Genomic DNA, 22,432 nt, shown 5'->3' on the forward strand with positions numbered 1-22,432 from the left:
AAGGTTTGGAAATATGATGAAGAGAAGAACAGATCAAAGGGATAATTTTTTATAATCATTTAGAGATCTTTTAATGCAACAATTTACCTTGGGAGTCAAATTGTCCAATTCATTACTTAGATATTGGGTGTATGGGTGCTTGCAAAACATAAAAAAAATTATAAATCAAGGAAATGGGTTCTTCGATTATCGTGCCCCGTGGCATTTAATTCATAAATCTAGCATAATCCTTTCACAGAACAAAATATATGGAAGAAATATTTGAAACTTCGGACTATGGTTGTCGACCATTAATGTTGAGTGTTAACGAATAGCAGCATAATGTAACTCTGAATTGGAAACTTAAACAAGGAAACTTCAATAACTTCACTTATATACTTGAAAATGGTACAAATCATTCGAAAGTGGATGTATTGGTCCAAATATTAAAGAGAACCCCAAATATTCATGGCTTCCGCATTTTAACTTCATCGAAGGTTGCATAACAAAAAACAACTTTGAAACGAGAAATCAAAGGGGCTTGAATGTTCTATTCATTGAAATGAATCATAAGGAATAACTGTTGACTGATGATGTAGATGAGAGAAAAGTAACATTTTATTTATTTTGACAATATTACAATAGGGATTACAAGAAATAAATAAAACATGGTGATACACTGATAAAAAAAAACTGTACGCTGACAATACCTATTGGTATTATTCCGATCATACGCGAAAAAAATAATAATAAAATTTTCGTCAAGTAAACTTCTTTTCTAAACAAGTAAAACGGCGTTAAGTTCGGCTGGGCCGAACTATGGATACCCATCAACTCGGGTATGTACGTAAACCACCTTTCGTCAAAATCTGGTGAAAAATGCATATCATATGCCCCATAGCAGCTATATCGAAAAATGTTTCGATTTGGACCAAATACTAATAAGTAGAAGTCATTGTTCAATTGTGTATAACAAAATATTGATCTTTTTGTAGCTGTATCTAAAAATAAACCGATCAGAACCATATACGACACGGATGTCCCAAAATTCGGTGACATCGGACAATAAATGGGCCTTTTATGGCCCGGTCTATATGGCAGCTATATTTTAAACTGGACCGATCTGGGCCAAATGGAAGAAGGACGCCAACTGTCCTAACACAACTTACTGTCCCATTTCAGCAAAATCCGATCATAAATTTGGCTTTTTTGGGCCTAAGACCCCAAATTGGCTTTGTTTACGATAAAAAGTACAATTAATTCAACGTAAAACGTTTAAAATGAATTGCATATATTGAAAAGGATGCCAAGCTAAACTAAAATATATAATTTACGAATTATAAGCAGATCTCAGTTGGTAATTTGAACTCTCAGGGTATTTTTGGATTTATTTCGAGGTTAGGATAACAGTTATGTTAAAAGCCTACCATTTTTGCACAACCCATTATGGTTTTGTAATATGATCTACTTGGAAATTCTTGTTGTGTTTTCTTGTACCTCTCAGCCATTTGTGTGTTGCTCTAATGATTTTTCATTGTATCGTAACACCAGTCGAAACAAAAAAGAAAAAAATGGTGTGTGTGAGAATGTGTCTAAACCGGTTGCAAGCCTATGGGTCTGTGTACATACAAAGCAGTGTGCAATGAAGTGAGTACTTTTGCTAACCACTGTTCTATGCGCTCAAATACTCACCCTTTCTCTCTACTAGGAGAGGCACAAGAGAATAATTATTGGTCCGGTCAACGAATAATCGTTTGCGTCCATCGAAACAATTTTGCCATTAAAGTGTTTTTGGTTTTACAACAAAAAAGGAACTTTTAGCGTAAGCGAAGTTGCTAAAGATATACATTTGATATGTTGAAGCGAAACGTTACATAGTTGTAATGAAAGAAAAACTTCGTTATAAAAGTATTTTGATTCTCGTAAAAAGGACTGACAAGTTTTATGTGTTTATAATTGATGGCTTCACGTTTATAATCTTGTCATCACGGCTAAAGTATGGATTAGCTTTGTATTTAAATTATTATCACCATTAAACAAAAGTTTGTATTTATTAAATAACATGTAATTTAATATGATTTTTGCGTGTTAAGGAGTGCTTTTAACGGTGAAAATAAAAATTATACAAAACTCCAAGAAATATACCTATATCATTAAACTTGATAAAGCCCAGTTGTCCAGCCATCATCGAGTTCAGTAGTTAACTTTTAAGGCCAATTTTGTCAATTTTACATAAAACTCTTAGAAATTTAGTTACACGAAATATTATAATAATTCGTTTCTCATAAAGGAATTTTTGTCAAGCAAACTTCTTTTGTGAAAAACGTTGGATTTTGTTTACGATGAAAGCATATTTTTTTTGTTATAAATTTTTGCAAGATTTTGTGATAAATATAAACTCAAATACCAACTATAAGAAGATTTAAGTTGGAGAGTTTAAATTACTCCTTTAGATTTTATTTTCTATCATTTCGGTGTTATGATACACAAATATATTAAAAGACTTCCATTTGCACACAACTCCATAATAGTTTTGTGTTATGATCTGCTGTATTCGTTATGGTACAAATAAAACAAAATATTACTTATGGGAGTTGTTGTGTTTTTCTGTACCTGGCAGCCATTTGCCTGTTGCTCTAATGATTTGTATCGTTAGACATTTTTGTACCTAAGGCGAAACTTTAAAAATTTTTACTTTCCGAGTGTACCATCCGCACTCATCCGAGCTGCTGCTCAACATACTGACTGCTCTTTCCTCAGTCAAAAAAAGAGGAAAAAATGTTGTGTGTGAGAATGTATCTATACTAATGCTTGGGGTTATCTTCTTAAGTACGTACTTAGTAATGTGCAATAGTGTGAATATTTGTGCCCATTACTAATCTATACGACCAAATACTCGCCTTTTCTCTCTAGAAGGAGAGACACAAGAGAAGAATTATTGGTCCGGTAAACGAATAATCGCGTGCGGTTATCGAAAGTCTTTTGCCATTAAAGAGATTTTGGTATTGTAACGAAAACAAAGTCATTTTACAGTATGCGAAGCTTCTAAGGGTTTACAATAAACTAAGTAACTTACATTCAATAATGTTACATTTATGGCTAACGTTTGATATATTGGAGCGAATCGTTACACAGCAAAGGAATACTTCGTAATAAAAGTATTTTCTTTGTTGTAAAAATGTTCCAAACATTTCATATTTTTTGCGTGTTTTTATGCATTAGGGCATCAAATACCGGAGGCTACCGTAGCGCAGAGGTAAGCATGTCCGCCTATGACGCTGAAGGCCTGGGTTCGAATCCTGGCGAAAACATAAATTTTTAGCGTTGTTTATCCCCTCCTAATGCTGGCAAAATTTGTAAGGTACTATGCCATGTGAAAACTTCCTGCCAAAGGGATGTCGCCTTGAGGCACGCCGTTCGGACTCGGCTATAAAAAAGAGACGCCTTATCATTGAGCATAAACCTGAATCGAACAGCCCTCATTGATATGTGAGAAGTTTGCCCTTATTCCGTAATGGAAATGGTAATGCCCACACCCTCGTATGCCCACTGGGCATGAGTAAATTTTTTTACTCCATATCGGACCTTCTTAGTGGTGCTCTTCTTGGGCTAAAGATTGCGGGCTCAGGGTGAATGCTAGGAAGACGGAACTGGTTTTTTTACAAACATAAGGGTTATTCCGGAATTCGAACTACCTATACTGCAAATTTTACTTAAATTTAAATAGAGCCTCCTGGGTTAGGAAAGCCTTTGCGGCTCTTTACTCGAGTCAGAAACTTATAGGCAGTGAGTGGGTTTTGCGACTAAGGTTGATGCACTGGCTTTACTCGGCGGTGGTAAGGCCAGTTCTGATGTATTGCTGTCATGTTTGGTGGTCGGTGACGTATAAAAGACCACATTGCCTAGATATCATGATGGGCACTGCTGCGACATGGTCACTGGAGGTTATGGTTGGACTCAAGCCGATTGATTTGTCGATAAAGCATTCGCCAGAGAGGAAACTTTTTAGACTATTGCAGTTCAACTTGCTCAGGAGAAGTCCAATCAGATATACCCGAATTCTAAGCAGCACATTTAACGTTTTGCAGACGGACTTACAAGTCAGAACGGAAATAGTGGACCCTGGACTATATATTAGGAAAAGCTAAAGGTTAGTATCAGGTTTAAGTATAAGTTAATGGTATACCACACAGCCACCCAATTGTATCATTGCTCCCACTCTTTATTTGGTCTGTCCATGCTCAGCGATGCATAGTGTGAGAGCAGTGCATGGGAAGAACAAATATAGAGTGGGAGCAACGCTACAATTGGGTAACCGTGCGTTGTGCCTTTAAATTATATTAATATATTTACAAATGGATCTAAGATGGATAATGGAACAGGTTGTGGAATAAATTGCGGTGAACTTGACATTAACGCCTATTTGCGAATGCGTGATGACTGCAGCATCTTCCAGGCAGAAGTGTTTGCAATAACTACGACAGCGGAAATTGCCCTATCTGGAGGAATAGATCGATCTTGCATATGTTCATGTCTTAATACTGGATGATGGATGTTTTCAATGCAGAAGGCACATCTGAATTATAACAGGACATAATAAGCTTAGTAAACTTATGTCTCGTATTGGCATTAGAAATGCTGACATCTGTCGGTGGTGTCACGAGATCGACGTCTCGGAGGACAGCTTTTACTTTATATGTCAAACCCTGCTTTATGTCAAAGTTGAAACAGGATACTTGTTTTTTTTTTCAGCCACTACAAGAAATGAGAGGTGTTAATCCGTGCAGGATCAAGGTGTTTACGTTTTATCTGGGTGGAACCAGAAAGTATCTTAACGGCGGTTAACTTTGGGAAGAGAATTTATCGGAAGGAGAAGAGGCAATATGAGGAATCACAATGGGTCTTAACCTGCCTAATATTGATGTCTAGAAAACTTCGGTCTTGGCATCACCCTACTCTAACCTAACCTAGTCTAGTTTTATCCTACCCTATTAGATTATTTACTGCAGTACAATATTTCATAAAATAGTAGGTATGAATTTTTCAGAGGGCCAGCCCTAACTTTTGATGGGGATTTTTTTCATTTTTCATACCGTCTCAAGTGGGCTACATACCAGTCCCATTTTTTTTTATTGGGATGACTTCAATTTAACTCGGAAATTTTTCTATTTGAATCCCATATTGTCATTAGCAGTATATATCTTCCTTTTGGGAGTAGGTCGGCCCCCTAACGTTTAGTTTTCCGACATATGACCCAAATTGTGGATGATAGATGAGTAATCTACTCGAAAGTATATCTTAAATCCAGATCATGTATTGGATTGAAAGGCCTACTATGGATGACAAATTCTTACTTTACTCTACATGGGTGTTTTGGGGATTGTGGTGGCCCACAGGAACTAGATCCTAATTTATTCTCAAAAACCTTTCTGGGAGTACAAAATTGTTAAACGGCCAATATATCCGTTTGGGGTTTCGTAATTGAAACACAAATATTTATCCATAGTTTTCTTTAACCAATATGTAATATGTACTTTAGAACTTGTGCTTCCGACGGAGTATTTTTCCCAGATCTTAAAAAATGTTCCGTGAAAAAAATATCGCGGCAACGAAGTCATATTTGCAAGAATATCCGAGACTAAGTCATATTTGCAAGACAGTGCAACGCCCTAAATTTATATATTTTTTTTTGTCTCCTTGTGCTGTTTCTTATTCGGTCTTATCTTTCTGGGATTTCTTGAAGCATATTGTCCAACTGTTCGCCGTTTAGTTTTATTAAATGATATCCTACCAAGGAACTCTTAAAAAGTTACACCCAAAGAAATTAGTCTGCTGATATCAGCAACCATACGAAAATTTTGAACTTCAAAACATTTATTGAAGCATTTTCTATATACTAATGAAATTTGTTTGGCAATTATAGACGCAAATCATAAGCATGAATACAATTGTAGTAGTTAATTTGTCTACTGAACTCTGGTTTAAATATCTTTGATGCCGTGGAAACTAAGTAACTGACCAGCAGTCCTTGGTATATAACTAATATCGCTACAGTCCAGTATCTCTGATAAAGGCATGTCGATTCTAGACACGATACATTCAACCAATATTAGTCGTACCGAGAAGTATTTATTACAAAAGGAACATCTTGAAGGAAGTGAAAGTTCATAGTAATGCCTCGAATTAAATATTTCCCTATTGACACGAAGTCGTACCAGCATTACACAATCTGCTTTAATCAAGCGAGGATGATAATTAGTCTGGTGCTCACTGGGTTAATATCCTTCAAAAACAGGAGGAAGCCCTCCAGTATTCTTAGTCCTTAATTCTCCGCAGTGTCCTATATTGGCTGACAAACACTCCTGCCCCACAAGGTGAACCGATCAGGGACTTAAGTCCCAATGGCTACTTGTGGCTAATTCGTCCGCATGGTGATTATCAATAATACCAATGTGAGATAGAAGGTGACCGTTCATAACGCACAGGGCACACAATGTCTAAATATATTTTTGGGCATTATGACCTTCCCCGATGCGGTTTTGAGCATTATGGTCGCCCCAAAAATCGGCCAGAATTCCCATTGGGCTTTATTACCATTTTAATACCCTCTACCATAGGATGGGGTCGATTTTAAGTCGATCTAACAATGTCCGGCCGTCCGTCGAAACCACGCTAACTTTCAAAGGAGTAAAGCTAGGCGCTTGAAATTTTGCACAAATTCTTCCTATAAGTGTAGGTTGGGTTAGATTTAAGTGACAGTCTGCCATCAGACTCACTTAGACGTTTTCGTCCATTGTGATACCACAGAAACAGAAGTAGGAAGACGCCTTCTAGTTCCTACCGTTGAACCATCCAGATCGCTTTAAAAAGCCCAATAACTTGCGAATGTTCACATCTGCTAAATAAGAGAGGTTCTCAAAGAACCTAAAGTGGAGCTGCTTCTAACTGCTAGTGCGGGACACACACACAGAAGGTGTTCTATAGTCTCTTCTTACTCGATGTCCCTACAGCTTCCGCAAAAGTCGTTGCTGGCAACCTTTAGTCTGTCAGCATGTTTTTCGATTAGACAGTGACCTGTCATGACGGACACAGTGACTGAGATGTCTGTTCTAGCCAATGACAGCAACGCAGTAGAACTCTTCAAGTCTAGATGAGGCCACAGCCCCCTATTTGTGACCATCTATCATTCGTTTTCCTTCAGACCTGGTCCTGAAAACTTATTTTACATGTCGCTAAAGGCATACGCACAGATTCCAGTGTCCCTGGAGTGTGTAAGGTAGTTCCTGGTCTCGCAAGCTCGTCTGCTTTAGAATTCCCTGGGATATCTCGGTGGCCCGGCACTCTTATCAGTGTAGGTCGGTTGGGTTTGTAAATGGACTATATCGGTCCATGTTTTGATATAGCTGCCCTATAAACCGATCTATGATCTTGACTTCTTGACCCACTAGAGGACGAAATTTTTATCAGATTTGGTTAAAATTCTGCATGAAGTATTTTGTTATGACTTTCAAAAACTTTGATATATATGGTTCAAATCGGTAAATAACCTAATATACCTGTCACATAAACCGATCTGTGATCTTGACTTCTTAAGCCACTAGGGCGCAGTTCTCATCCGATTTGGCTGAAATATTACATGAAGTGTTTTGTTATGACTTTCAACAACTGTGCTAAATATGGTTTAAATCAGTACATAACCTAATATAGCTGCCATATAAACCGATCTTGGATTGTGACTTCTTAAGTCTCTAGAGCATCTAGAGGGCAAAAAATTAATATCCAATTTGGCTGAAATTTTTTACAACAGGAGGCTACCATAGCGCAGAGGTAAGCATGTCCGCCCATAACGCTGAACGCCTGGGTTCGAATTCTCGTGAGACCATCAGAAAAAATTTGTAAAATTTCTCTCCAAAGAGGTGTCGCACTGCGGCACTCCGTTCAAATACGGCTATAAAAAGAAGGCCCATTATTACTGAGCTCAAAAACTCGAATCGGACTGCACTCATTGATATGTGAGAAGTTTGCTCCTGTTCCTTAGTGGAATGTTCATGGGCAAAATTTGCAATTAGCTTCTCCCATGACCTTCAACACACGTGTCCAATATGGTCTGAATCGATCTATAGCCTGATACAGCTCCCATAAAAACCAATATACGGATTATGCTTGTTGAGCCCCTACAAGGCGAAATTCTTATCCGAATGGACTGAAATATTGCCCAATGACTTCTACTATGGTCTTCAACATTTAATTGATTTATGGTCCGGATCGGACTATAACTTGATAAAGCTCCAATAGCATGACAATTCTTTTCAATTATTCTTTGATAAAAAGAGATACCGCGCAAATAACTCGACAAATGTGATCCATGGTGGAGGGTATATAAGATTCGGCCCAGCCGAACTTAGCACAATTTTGTTGGGCTTTCTGATATCCCTGATATCACATGCAGGTCTCAACTCCCCAAAAAAATTGGGCATTATGACCTCCTCTAAGGCGGACATAAAACCCAAAAACGTTTTGAGCATTATGACCGTTGGGCGTTATGACTCGTCATCGAGATAAGAATCACAAGAATGGATCAACCTAAAGGTTGGTATTCTTTCTGGACTCGGAATAGTCTCGGAAATCTTTAATTGTTCCGTGAGCGGAATTTGACAGTTATGTTTTGTTTTTATTTTCATACCAAAAAACGTTTTTTATCTGCACTTATGGTTTAATTTTTTTTCGCAAATAAATAAAAAAACAAAAAGAAAAAACGAACCCTTGAAACCATTAAAAAAAATGATGCCGGCAATGATGTCAAGCGTTGCCACTAAAATCTCTTTTTTCCATTTTCCTCACTGTAATCAAAGTATTACTTTTTCACCTATTATCCTCCAGCGCTTCGCCGACGTTTTTTTTTATATGGAGTTTGACAGCATTCCGCCTTAAAAGCTGAACAGAATACTCAGCTTAAGTTGACAATATTGTCATATAATCCTTCTCTATTCCTATTTTAAGCTCAAGTAAAACTTAAACTATCTGTGCGTATGACAGATCGACATCACTTGTCGATGGCAAATGATAACGCAAAGTCAATAGCTGCAAGTTACCCGAAAAATTTGTCAGTATGATCTGGTAAAAGAGCTTTAAAAATTGTCTCATGGTTGTTATGTGAGATTTGTGGAATGACCGAAAAAGACCTAAATGTACCATCAAATTAACCATCAGTGAAGAGATTTAAACATGGAGTATACTCGAAGATTGTCTCTGCAAACAGTGACATGATACATTCAGTGGGTGTGAGGGATTTTATGCAACTAGTCAAGCTAGTGTCAAATTTAACAACGTTGTCATTGCAAACGCAGAACCTATTGCCACTCGACAGCTAAATATCAAATCTGTCTAAAATCGACAACATTTGACTGACCGCTGTTAAAAAACTTCAAAGAAGATATATTTTTTAAATGTAAATTTAGGAAATTAAGATCTATTCCTTTTGTTTCTTGCTACCCAAGCATTAGTATGAACAAATTACCTTAGAACAAAACCAAATCATAGAAACTTAACAAAAAATAAGTGTGCAAATAAAAAGTCATAATTTTTTGGGTTTTCAAAATTTTTTTGTTTAAAAAAATTTAAATTTATTTAATTTAAACGATTCGTTTTTGTGTGTTGTGTGTTCTTTTGTTTTTTGTTTTTGTAATCTCAGCTTTTAATTAAAATTTATATACTAAAAATAATTAATTAATTATTTAAATTTCTCATTAATTAGCGGCATTGAATTTATTTTAATATTTAAAACTTACACACTAAAAGTAGAAGACGCTAACTAAACACAAGGAGAAAACAAAGAAAGAGTCCACAAAAAATAATGGAAAGAAAAACATTAAACAAGGATTTCTTAAAACAACAAAAATATTTTTCATATAAATTATAGTAATAATAGTTTTTATTTCAAACTATAAAGGCGAGTAAAGAAACGAACGAAAATATTATCTTAGGCGAGAGAGAGAGAGAGAGAGAGAAGGGAAGATAGGGGAAAAAATAATGTACAAAACTTAAACTTAAATTTAAATAGTATCGCTTGTTTTTTTGCTCATTTTCACAAAAAAAAAACTAATTATATATATTTGTTTTTGTTTTTCAATATTTATATAATTATTTAAATTCTATTAAATATCAACAGTATACGCAAAGTATCATTTTGGGCGGGTTGAGCCTGTGTATGTGTAAAAGGGCGGGGGAGGGAGGCGAGCGATCAATTTGTTACGCCAGCAATGGGGCATGGGGAATTTTTGGGAAAGGGTTTTTATTAAAAAAATTTATTTATAACATTTATTAAAACGAAAAAATAAAATAATAATAATGCTTAAACTTAAACGAGACAATAAACTAAAAATAATTTGCACAGGTTTGTTTTCAATGTTTATTATTCGTACTTAAATATATGCAACTATTTATATGCACTATATGTGTTATGTCAAATATCCTTTTGCTTTACTTTTTGTTTTGTATTCTTGTAAAAATAATAATAAATTAATTTAAAGCAAACAAAAATTGCAATGAAGATGGGTTGAGTTGGTTTTTTTTTCATTCGTTTTTATAAGCTTCTTTTTTTTAAGTGAGTTAAGTATACAGTATATCTTTTGTTTCATTTTGTTTTAAAATGCTAAACCTAAAGAGAAGATTTGTATGTATTGGTTTTGCGGTTTATTGGGGATATTTTTTGCCTTCTTCTTGCTTATGTTTCTGTAAAAAAAAGGTATGCTGAAGAGTGGGCAGCAACAAAGAGGTCCTTTCACCAGGCTATGACGGAATTCGCTCAATTGTTTAGAGTGGTTTTATTTAGAAAATCATGATCGTCAATATCGTTTTCGGTTTTAATGGAAGCAGCGGAGGCGGCATTGCTATAAGGATAGCTCTGCATAGGTATGATGTTTGTTGTAGCTGTGGTTGAAGTCGAAGGAGTCGAGGTGGTCGAAGGACTCGAGGAATTGGTAGCATCTCTCCAGTCCGGCTGATGAGGATGATTCAGATGATGGTAATTAAGAAAATGCTGACTGCCATAGGGTAGAGTATGAAAATGGTGATTATTGTTTGATGTCTGCTGCAGCTGATTAGAATGAAGTGTTGTTTGTTGCTGATAGTATGTATTGTATTGCAGGGCTGAGTTAATATTGCTATAGACATTATCATGATTTTCCAAAAAATTATGACTTATTGATGTAGCGGCCATTGCCATAGCCTTTGGCATTCTGTTCAATAAAGGTGATGGAGTTTTGTTGATAATACGCGAAGACGCGGCTGACGATGACTCCTTGTTCTCTTCTGCTGTCTCAGTATGCTGCTGTTGCTGTTGTTGTGTTATTGTTGCTATGGTGTTGCTGGTATTGGTGGCATCACTGGCATTGAGTTTAATGCAACCATTACTATTACATTTATTATCCTCTCTATTATTATTATCATTATCATGAGTACTATAATTATAATAATAATTTATAAATTTGTCCTAATTTTATTCGCCTAAATGTTGCGCTGCCACCGCCGCTGCTGCTGCCGCTTTTTGTGCTTGAGCCTGTTTCTCCTGTTCGTTGAGCTCCTTGATGGCTTGAATTTCTTTTTTCAATTTCATTCGACGATTCTGGAACCAGATTTTGATTTGTCGTTCTGTCAGGCAGAGGGCATGGGCCATTTCAATTCTTCGTCGGCGGGTTAGATAGTGATTGGTGTGGAATTCTTTCTCTAATTCAAGTGTTTGATAGCGGGTGTATGTTTGGCGACCACGTCTTCGTAGACCATTTGTACCTGTAATAAAAATCAACGTAGAAAATTATTAGTCAAATGATAAAGAATTAAAAAAAAGTGATGGAAGATGATTTTGAATGAATTCTTGAGAAAAAAGGCAAATCCAATAGTTAGAAGAAAAACTTTAATATTTAATATGGATTACAAATTGAAGATACATTGCAGTAGTAGGTCGCTCTTATAGACTTAAGAAATCATATTCAGAAACCGGTTTATATGAGAGCCACATATAAATATTAGGTTATAGGACTGACTTAATAAGCTAAGTACGCATATCATAAGCATTGGCATTAGAAATGACGACAAATGTTGGTGTCAGGGAATTGACTCCGCTGAGGATAGTTTGATCATAGAGAGAAAGGCTATTGAGGAATCGCAATGGGCCACAATATGGTTCCGGTGAATGTCTGGACGTCTACCTATTCATGACTGCCTCAAGTATGGTTTAAAACCTGATATACAACATAGACCCATATTTTCCATAGACATCTCGTATTCCCAAATTTGCATTTTTAGTCCATGGAATGCCATCCGCCTTAAAGCTAGGGGGAGAACAGGTCAGGGCTTCTACATTGAGTAATAGAGATCGAGTTCTGATTTCGGTTGCCTGAATGAGATGGTACAGGGTCAGCTCAAGGACGACGAGTGTGAATATCTTTACAGTCAGTATGTTGGCTATTAAGGGAAATTTCATGAGCGTAGAAGGGTCTATGCGGGTGGGCTAAGCATCAACCTAGAATTTTAAAAGTTTTGTTGTTTTCATAAAAAATTGCTATAATTATTGCTCTCCAAGGGGTGGGTATTCGTTCCCCACTCCCCCAATCGGAAGGACGGGGCAAATATGGGTTATTGAAAAATTAAGTCCGGTTCATAACAAAATTATGTTAATACCAAGGGAAGGCCTATCAGTAGTGCTATCGGAATGATAACGAGTTACTACGGGCTCATATATTCAGAAATGGTATGCTGCAAGTGATAGTGTATGTAGAACATATGGGCAGGACGACGAAATATTGGTATATGCTCTGTCATTGCCCGTCTTTCGCGACCATAAGGTACCAACACTTAGCTGTTGATTCGATATCAGACTTCAACTGGCTTCGGAGCATAGAATGGAAAACGATTAGGCATTATGTGAGTTGAACGAAGTTCCTAAAAAAGATTTTTTGATGTTACTTTTTAATACTTAGAGCAGACAACAAGCGGATTTCTGGTATAAGGTTGTTGTTGTTGCTGTAGCCACAATTTCATATGGAGGTGGTGCTTATCCGCAGGAGAAGCTCGTTCCGATCCAAAGGACTGATCGCCGCGTGAACAGGGTGGCCATTGGTTGTTTAAAAGCGCCGATAACCCAAAATGTTATAAAGAGCATCATAGGCATTCAGTATTTGTGCAAGTGCCGGTGCCGCCCGGCCTCTCACTGACACTCTCCGCTTGTTGGAGCTAATCCGTATTTAGCATTCCACTATCCGTAACCTGTGGACACGCCCAGTAGCTCGCAGCTAAGCTTCTCGTGACAGCATTGAACACCACACAGATCGGTGCTCAATGTTCCAGCCTGCGGGGTGCTCACAGCTATCCTGGTCCGGTTCTGGTAAAAGGTGCATGTCCTTAGGTGAATGTAGCGAATTTAAATCCCCAACTCTGATACACCTATCGTAACCATATCGCAACTATCCTAATTGACCAACTTTAATAATAAGAGGTATATTTTTTTAGTAGTACTTTGAGTGTTCGGGAGAAAATTTCTAATGTCAATTTTCTCTCGAAGAAATTTATGTATGATTACACACAACAATAGTAAAATGTTGAAGTTTTTGAAATTTTAATACATATTAAATATTCTAAAATTTTTTCTCTGCGTGTATATCTATATGTGTAATATCTCTAAATGTAGATTTTCACATTTACACATGTCAACATAAATTTTATATTTTTAAATACCTTTAGGCAGAAATGAAACCCAAAAAAAATTCTTTAAGTCAAATAAATTACCATAATATACAACAAAACATTGCAAAATGGAGCTTGGCCTAAAGGTGGTACATACATTCATTCATTCTCTTATACAAATGTATAGGCATGAAAACGTTAAACATACAAATAAAAAAATTTACATAAAAAATAGAGAAATTTCTGAGTTACACACAATATCACACCTGGTTTATTTATGCCAAGATTTTTTTTTGTATAAAATCACAACAGTTTTTTAGAATTTTTTAAACTTCAAATTTATAACTTTATAGATCTTGGTTGTTAAACTGTATGTCTGAGTATTGTTTAAACTTTGTGAGGAGTTAAAAAGGACACAGACTCACTGCACATCAACAAAATGTTGACAAAAAAATGTAAACCCCATATTATATATCCTGATATCACACATATACAGATAAGTGTGTAGCTCTGTAGCGCTGTAATAATTTTTGAAGGAAATGCCGGTGAGTTTGGGGTAGTCAAATGCGGTTGATGCATGATTTTCACTTCCATTCACACGCACACACACTCATAGAGTGGAGCTCACTGAGTACTACACATACTCGTACACAGTATGCATTGAATTCAAGTAAAACCGGAGACGGATATTGCATGTGTTATGGCCAATATTTTATGAAAGGACATATGAATGTCGCAAACACTCGTACACACTACCAATGGTAATATCGAGCATAAACTCTCACATGCACATATCGTATACAAGGATTGGACTATACACAAATGAGCAGCAGTTAAGGTAAATGTTATACTACTGTGCATTGTGGGATTTTCCTGCTGGATGGAGATTGTAAGTGAGAAAAATGGAATAGCATAAGTGGAAAATATTTGGGTGTAATGAACATTTTGAAATCGTAAAGTTTACAAACTGAAATGTGAAAACTTTTATTTTGGAAAATAAAGAAAAAAAGTATTCTGGTTGCAAAAGGAGAAATAAATTGAGTTTATGATATTAACTTAATTTTTTTCTTTAATTATGACTACTGATTGGGAAAATCAGTTCTACATCTTGAGCTAGTTAAGGCCAAAATTCTGTAAACTTATTTTATATTATTATTATTTTTATACCCTACACCAATACTGTGGTACAGGGTATTATAACTTAGTGAATTAGTTTGTAACACCCAAAGGAAGAGAGATAGACCCATTGATAAGTATACCGATCGACCGAATCACTTTCTGATTCGATTTAGCTATGTCCGTCTGTCCATATTAATTTGTGTACAGGTCGCAGTTTTCATCCGATCGTCTTCAAATTTGGCACAGGCATGTTTCTCAGTCTATAGACGAAGTTTATTGAAATTGGAAAAAATCGATTCAGATTAGGATAAAGCTCCCATGTATATGTTCGTCCGATTTTTTTCTCGACGACTTCCACAATGTCTGTAAAGTTTTTTTTTTGAAATCGGATCAGATTTATATATAGCTCCCATATATATGTTCGTCCGATTTGCAGTTAATAACATTATGACTGGAATATCTACGATTTTTCTTAAATGAAATTTTAATTTATACGATTCTTTTTTTATTGTACTCTTCGTAGAGCAATTATATCATCATTCTCACCTAATATTCACTCCTGATGTTGCATGTGCTGCTGTAGTGTATGTCGTCGTTATATGTATGTGCTGTTGCCATTATAAAATGTGAGTTATTACACTCGAGGCAAATTAAACTTCATAAATATGTTAAATCAGAGATTAACTGCCAAAGTACTCACAAAAGATTTTATGAGCCATTAAAGTGTGAGATGTCATACATACTCAAACTCATGCGAATAACTATAAATTACAAAATGCATTTATACACCAACATATATAATCATATAAAATTTAATTCACTCTATATATAATAATAATATTGTACGAGTTTGTAGTATAACTGCTATGGTTTGTAAACAGTATTGGCCACATAAAATACTTAGGCGCTATAAGCTCAACACCTTAAGCTAAGTCAAATGGCAAAGCCAACAACAAAAAAGAAAACATGCAGCAAAGAGACAGACAGACGGACATACGGACAGACGTACAGCAATGCAGTTGAAAATTATCTTACCCATTTTTTGTGTGTTTGCTTGGGTTTTTGCTCTTTAAATGTTACATTTTCTACTCTAACACCATTAATTTCCTGCAACATTTTCCGCGTTTGTCTGAGCTCTTATGTTGCCGGGCTTTGTGATCAATTTAAAATAATGATCTCTGGTACTCTCGAAAATGTACCATCATCATCATCATCATCATTGCCATCAACCGCCACAACAGCATTAGCCTTAGCATCGCCATTGCCAGCATCATTCACATCATTTTAGCTCGAGCCTCTTTTCTTAGCCATGGTCTTCGTTTAGGCCCATAGCTAACTTAACAACAGCATTTACTTTGTTTGACCATAAAAATGAAATGTTTTGTTTGGTTTGCTGTGATTTTTTTTCATTGCTTGCTTGATGATTCCATTTTTTGTGCTTTTCTGAACATGGTGTTTTTTTTTGTTGCTTAGCCGTGATTTTATTTACCTGCTGTTGTAACCACATATGTACGTGTAGAAGAATATCATCATACTCGTACAATTGCTGCTAACAGTTACAACAGTCTGATCGAAAACGTTGCTGTCGTCGTTGTTTGGTTGGTGTACCAGCACCCCAAAAAAAAATTGTTGCTTACACAAACACACAGTAACAGTAACAACATGAGCTCAATAACCGTCTTTTTTATAGTCGCACATAAAAAGTATCAACAGCTTTTCGATCTTCCAAGATTTTTAAAACATTATGGATCGCAGGAATATATATGGGCTGTGTATGGAAAATTGGCTAAAGAAGATTTGGATGGTGGGAAACTCTTTAAGTGGTCAAGAAAGATAAAAATTTTGTTTGTTTATTAAATGAGTTCTCTACGGAATATTTTTATTTGCCGTTTATCAGAGACCAGGCGAAGGCTTTAAGGTTTTTTTACAAAAAGCCTTAGTTTCCTATGGTATACCGTCGAAGGTCATCAAGGATATTGCCATAAGAACACGGCAACTTTTCCTGAAGATGTCCAAAAGTCTGAGAAAAACTGCAAGTCAAAATCTGGAGGCTCGATTTTCACAGTCGACTTTTTTCGTCAGTACAATCCCAAGAATCAGAAACGCGAAGAGCACCCTTAAGATGTTCAAATCGTCCCGCCCAGGTCTTAAACGAAATGATGACATCAATATACTCCTTCCTGTGATTGAAGGTATTAAAATATCCCAGTTGGAGTGGAAATTGGAATAGATGACTTACATTAAAATGCATCGTACAATGGTTGGTGTGTGGTATCCTCTAACTCAACTCAAAAGAGAATAAACAATTAAATGCATGCTAAGTTCAGCCGAGCTGAATCTAATATACCCGTCACCATGAATCGAATTCGTCAGTTTCTTTGTCCTTGATTACTTGGTTAGGATGTTGGAGACCATAGTAGATGTCATTGTGCAAAATTTCAGCCAAATCGGATATAAATTGCGCCTTATAGAAAGAAATAATATCGGGAATTCGGTTTATATGGAAGCTATATCAGGTTCTAGACCGATCCAGACCCTATTTGGCACGCATGTTGAAGGTCAAACGAGAAGTCATTGTACAAAAGCTAAATCAGATAAGAATTGTGCCCTCTAGAGACTCAAGAAGTGTAGTCGGGAGATCATTTTATATGGGAGCTATATTAGGTTATTAATCTATTTGGACCATACTTGTCATAGTCGATGCAAGTCAAAACAACAGATCTCATTAAAAATTTTAGACGCTTACTAGAGGCTCAAGAAGTCAAGATCCGAGATTGGTTTCTATGACAGCTACATCAAATTATGAACCGATTTTAACCATACTTGGCGTTGTTATTAGAAACCATAAGAAGTCGCTTCATATAAAATGTCAAACAAATTGGATAAGAATTAGATAATAATTGCGCTCACTAGAGGCTCAAGAAGGCAAGATCCGAGATTGGTTTATATGACAACTACATCAAATTATGATCTGATTTTGACCATATTTGGCGTAGTTATTGAAAGCCATAATAAATGGCTTCATACAAAATGTCAGCCAAATCGTATAAGAATTGCGCCGTCTAGAGGCTCAAGAAGTCAAGATCCAAAATCGGTTTACATGGCAGCTATGTCAAAACAGAGACCGATGTGGCCCATTTACAATCCCAACCGACCTACACTAAATATTAAGCGCCTAGCTTTATTCCTTCGAAAGGTGGCATGCTCTCCACAGACAGAGACCGACGAACGGACATGGCTAGATCGACTTAAAATGTCATGACCATCGAAAATTTATATACTAAATGGGGCCTTAGATCAATATATATATATGTTACAAACGAAATGGTGAAGTTAGTACACCCCATCCTATGGTGGAGGGTATAAAAATGATCCTCGCCTTACAAGTAAAAAAGACAGTAAGGAAAGGCAAAAGTCGGGCGGTGCCGACGTTATAATACTCAACACCTACCCTATAAACACAAAAGGGGGGCTACATCTACATCTTCCTTCGAGGAAAGCGTTGTACAAAATTTGGGAAGATTGGTCAATAAAATCGCTTGCAGTGGGTCTAGGAGTGAAAATCGGGCGATATATTTATATATATGAGAGCCATATCTAAATCTGAACCGATTTCTATAAAATAATTCCTTCCTAACAAATTTCAATAGAATCGGTTGACAAATTACCATTTTATTGCATTATTACTGCATATCGGACGAACATATAGATGGAAGCTATATCCAAATCTGAACCTATTTTTTCAATTTCAATAGACTTCGTCTCTAGGCCGAAAAATATGCCTCTACGAAATTTGAAGAGGATCGGATGAAAATTGCGACCTTTAGTTTGTACACAAATTAACATAGACAGACAAACGGACATAATCAGAAAGTGATTCAGAGTCGATTGGTATACTTATCAATGGGTCTATCTCTCTTCCTGTTGGGTGTTACAAACAAATGCACTAAGTTATAAGACCCTGTACCACAATAATGGTGTAGGGTATAAAAACATTTTTGTCTTGTTTAAATACTATTTAAGGTTTAAAATGGCGCCCAACCTGAAGAAGAGAATTCTACCAGAGATAAGAAACTGAAACCCAAACCGGATTAACTTATAATATGGATAATTGCGAGTATTGCAGCTCATAGTCTGTAATGGCGCCCAACGCGGGTTCTAGCCTAATTAAGCAAAATCATCAGAAGTAAGAGCAAAAACAAATATAATTCTAATCTTAAAATATCAATTGCTGTACTTTGCAAGAATGAAGCCAACAACTCTAAAGATGGCGCCCAATATGGGAATTATTAAAGTAATATTTTGGCTCTTCCTATCTCTCACCAACAATGGGTTAATTTTTATTCAACCTACATACAAGTGAAGCTCATACTTTTTTGCTTGATGTGCTGGTTCATGTTGCACCAGAAAGAGTGTGGCAGAAAAACAACAACGAAACACTGATGATCATTTCAAGAAAAACGCTTATTTATGGCATTGCTTAAATTTACCACAACAACCCAAGATCTGATCATGCTTGTATTTCCACAAAAAAACAAGAAAACAAAAACAAGCCTATGCTAAGGTTTCCTTTCGAAGAGTGTAGGTTTAGTTTACTTAGCCAACTACACTATACAATGTAGTGAAAATCAAAGAAGAAGGAAAGATGATACATCGCACAGTTCTTGGGTTCTTCAATTTATTGAGAATTATTTTCAATTTAAATAAGAAAAAAAAACACATATTTCAATATAAATTTGTTGAGGATTTATGAGTTCAGAAAAGTAAAAAAATTTACGTTAAACATCTTGCAACTTATCTTTGAAGAAATCTGAAGAATCTTAAGGTGATGATTGACGCCATTGAGGTATACTGGAATACATCCTAAGATTTTTCTCTTGGGGTTGCTGGTTCTTGCTAAATAACCATTTATGGTGAATGGGCAGAACGTGACTTTTATCTCAAAAATTAGATATGGAAGACTTAAACATATTCCTGGTTTTTTGGGTTTTTTCTTTTTATTATAAACTTTAAGTTCCAAAAACCCTTGCCAGTAAACATGCAAGGAAAAACTTGTTTAAATGCATTAAATAATAAATTTTGAAGCTGATACCAAGCATAAAGCAAAAAAAAAATGCAGTTCGTTCACAGAGGGGGAGATAGGCCATTTGCAGTATCTGTAGAAACAAGTGGCACCCAATTAAGCTAAATTTATGCAACAAGACATTCTTCAAGTTAATTGGCAAAAACGCCATTTTGTTTGGTTTTTTTATCACTCTCCTTGGTGGTGTTTCCTTAGGTTTCAAATAAAACAAATGACAAGGCAGCAGAGCTGGCTTCAAGTCATATAACCAGCTACTCGTAACACCACCACCATCAACAACAACTGAAGAAAAGCTGCCATGAACAAAATTGAAATAACAAAAACAAACAAACAGCTCCACATTAACAATTTAGTTATGGCGAAAATACCTTTTTTTAATTCATTTGCTTTGCTGCCGGTCAATGTTGCTGGTTGGTGGCTCAAAACGTTGTTCGTTGTTCTCGGCGACAAACATGACAATGTTGCAGCCACTAGCAACCCCATCTTGTTAGCTGACTTCAGGCTACGACAGACAGACTTTACAAATGCAGCTGGGACAAGACAAAAAAAACCTAAAACGTTTAAATATTTACGCAATAAAACAGCCAACAAACAGAAAAACAAGTACCAACAACTAAGACAAACTACTTAGTTAACTGCAACAAAAAAAAATTCCTCAAAACTCCACAACATCTACAAAACATCTGAGAAAAAATGTTAACAATCAGTTGTTGGTCTGTTTCGTTTCGTTCGTTTGGTGTTTTATTATTCTTATTTTTTGTAGTTGTTGTTTTTTTTGTGCTCCTAAATACATCATTTTAACGTTTTTCTGCTATTTTCTGTTGGATTTTCCCTCCTCTTGGTTGGTTGGCTGGCTGGCTGGCATGCCTGCTTGTTGATCTGTAAAGAGTTAAGAGTTGTTTTGTCGTTGTCATTGTTGGCGTTTTTTGTCATTTGGCAAATTTTATGCGAATTGAAATGTAAAAAATGTAAATTAATGCAAACATTTTTTTCTCGTATTCCTATTTCGTTTGTTGGTTTGTTTGCATTTTGCCAATGATGTTTAGTTTGGCTGATGAGGGGAAAATATACAGCAATGAAGGAAGAAAAAACCAACAACTGCCAACCTTATTATTTATACAGTCAGTTTTCGAAAATGTCATTGAAATAAAGGAATCGCGACAAAATAACAAGAAAACAACAAAAAAACCAAACACAAACTACAATGGCGATAAAGGGGAATTTTATGTCGTTTTATTTTCATTTAATTATGAATAAATGCATTTTAAATAAACAAACTCCGTTGCAAAAAGGAATTGTGTCTGAGGAGACAAGGAGATCCATCATATTGCATGGTGCTCGAAAGAAAAATACAAAACAAGAAGGTCTAAAGAAAATCAAACATAAAAGATGAAACAACTTTAAGGAAAATATTTAAAATGGCAACCAAATTTGGGAACCTACATATGTCATGTTATCAGAAGTGGGCTTAAATTTAGTTTGGGGATCTTTGTCATGTCCCCAGAGAGCATAGACAACCGAGGCTTTTGATTAAAACTTATACGACGACACTCACGGAGACATCGGAATTTTGGAATAAGGAGGTTGATCGAAGTTTTGTTATTACAGAATTTATGGTAAGGGAACAGAGCTGGCAAACTATCGAGAATCGCAACATTCAATATTTTCGATATTTCTAGTAATAAATATCAATAGTATCGTTAACTTCCTTTCACCAATTTCACCAAACCACAATAAGAGGAAAAATTCAGGAGATCGATTTATATAAAAGCATAGACCGAATAATAATCAAATTTAATAATATAAGTTGTATGTATACGAGAAATCATTGCGCAAAATTTTAGCCTAATAGGATGAAAATTGCGCCCTTTTTAGGCGCAATGTTTCTTAAAGGTCATATTCTGTGTAGCAAATTATGGATAATCGCAACATTCGATATTTTCGATAGTTTTAATAATAAATATCGATAGTATCGATACTATCGTTAATTTCGCATCACCTATTTTTCAAACGAAAATAAGAGAAAAATTTCAGGAAATGAATTTATATAGGAGTAATATCAATGCATAGACTATATAGTAACCAAATTCAAATAATGCAGTGAGTTTGAAGTCATGAGAGAAATCACTGCACAAAATTTTAACCCAATTGGATGAAAATTGCGCAATATAAATGCATAGACCTTATAGTAACCAAATTCAAATAATGCAGTAAGTTTGAAGTCATGAGAGAAATCACTGCACAAAATTTTAACCCAATCGGATGAAAATTGCGCCTTCTATGTAGACGGTCACGAACCGTCTACATACAGCCCAACATCTGTGGCTCGAAATGGGGCCTGAATCCGAGAATAGTCCACTTGCTCTTAAGAAGCGTCATAAGACCAATACTTACTTACGCCTGAGTAGTTTGGTGGACTGAGATGGAGAAAAAGTCCAACGTAAGGATAAAGCATCAGGTTCAGAGAATAGCTTATCTTGGCACTGGCGGGGCGAATGACTTAGCGGACAAGGGCACTGAAGCGTGAGGTTGTGTAGTGTTAACGAAAGAACGTCGAGTGTAAACATCTTT

The 22,432-nt window shown here is 35.9% G+C and overlaps 1 protein-coding gene across 3 annotated transcripts in view; it reads right to left on the bottom strand.

Moving 5' to 3' along the window:
• Positions 1 to 10,768: 10,768 nt before the first annotated feature.
• Positions 10,769 to 22,432, bottom strand: part of LOC106088205 (homeotic protein ultrabithorax) — a 260,446-nt gene continuing 248,782 nt past the window's right edge. For all 3 annotated transcript variants that reach the window (XM_013253614.2, XM_013253613.2, XM_013253612.2), the window contains one exon: positions 10,769 to 11,766. In XM_013253614.2, the coding sequence (XP_013109068.1) occupies positions 11,477 to 11,766 (290 nt within the window). In that variant the 3' untranslated portion in view covers positions 10,769 to 11,476. The remainder of the gene's footprint in view (positions 11,767 to 22,432) is intronic.

This window comes from Stomoxys calcitrans, chromosome 2 (assembly GCF_963082655.1).
Source record: "Stomoxys calcitrans chromosome 2, idStoCalc2.1, whole genome shotgun sequence".
NCBI classification, from domain to species: Eukaryota; Metazoa; Arthropoda; class Insecta; order Diptera; family Muscidae; genus Stomoxys; species Stomoxys calcitrans.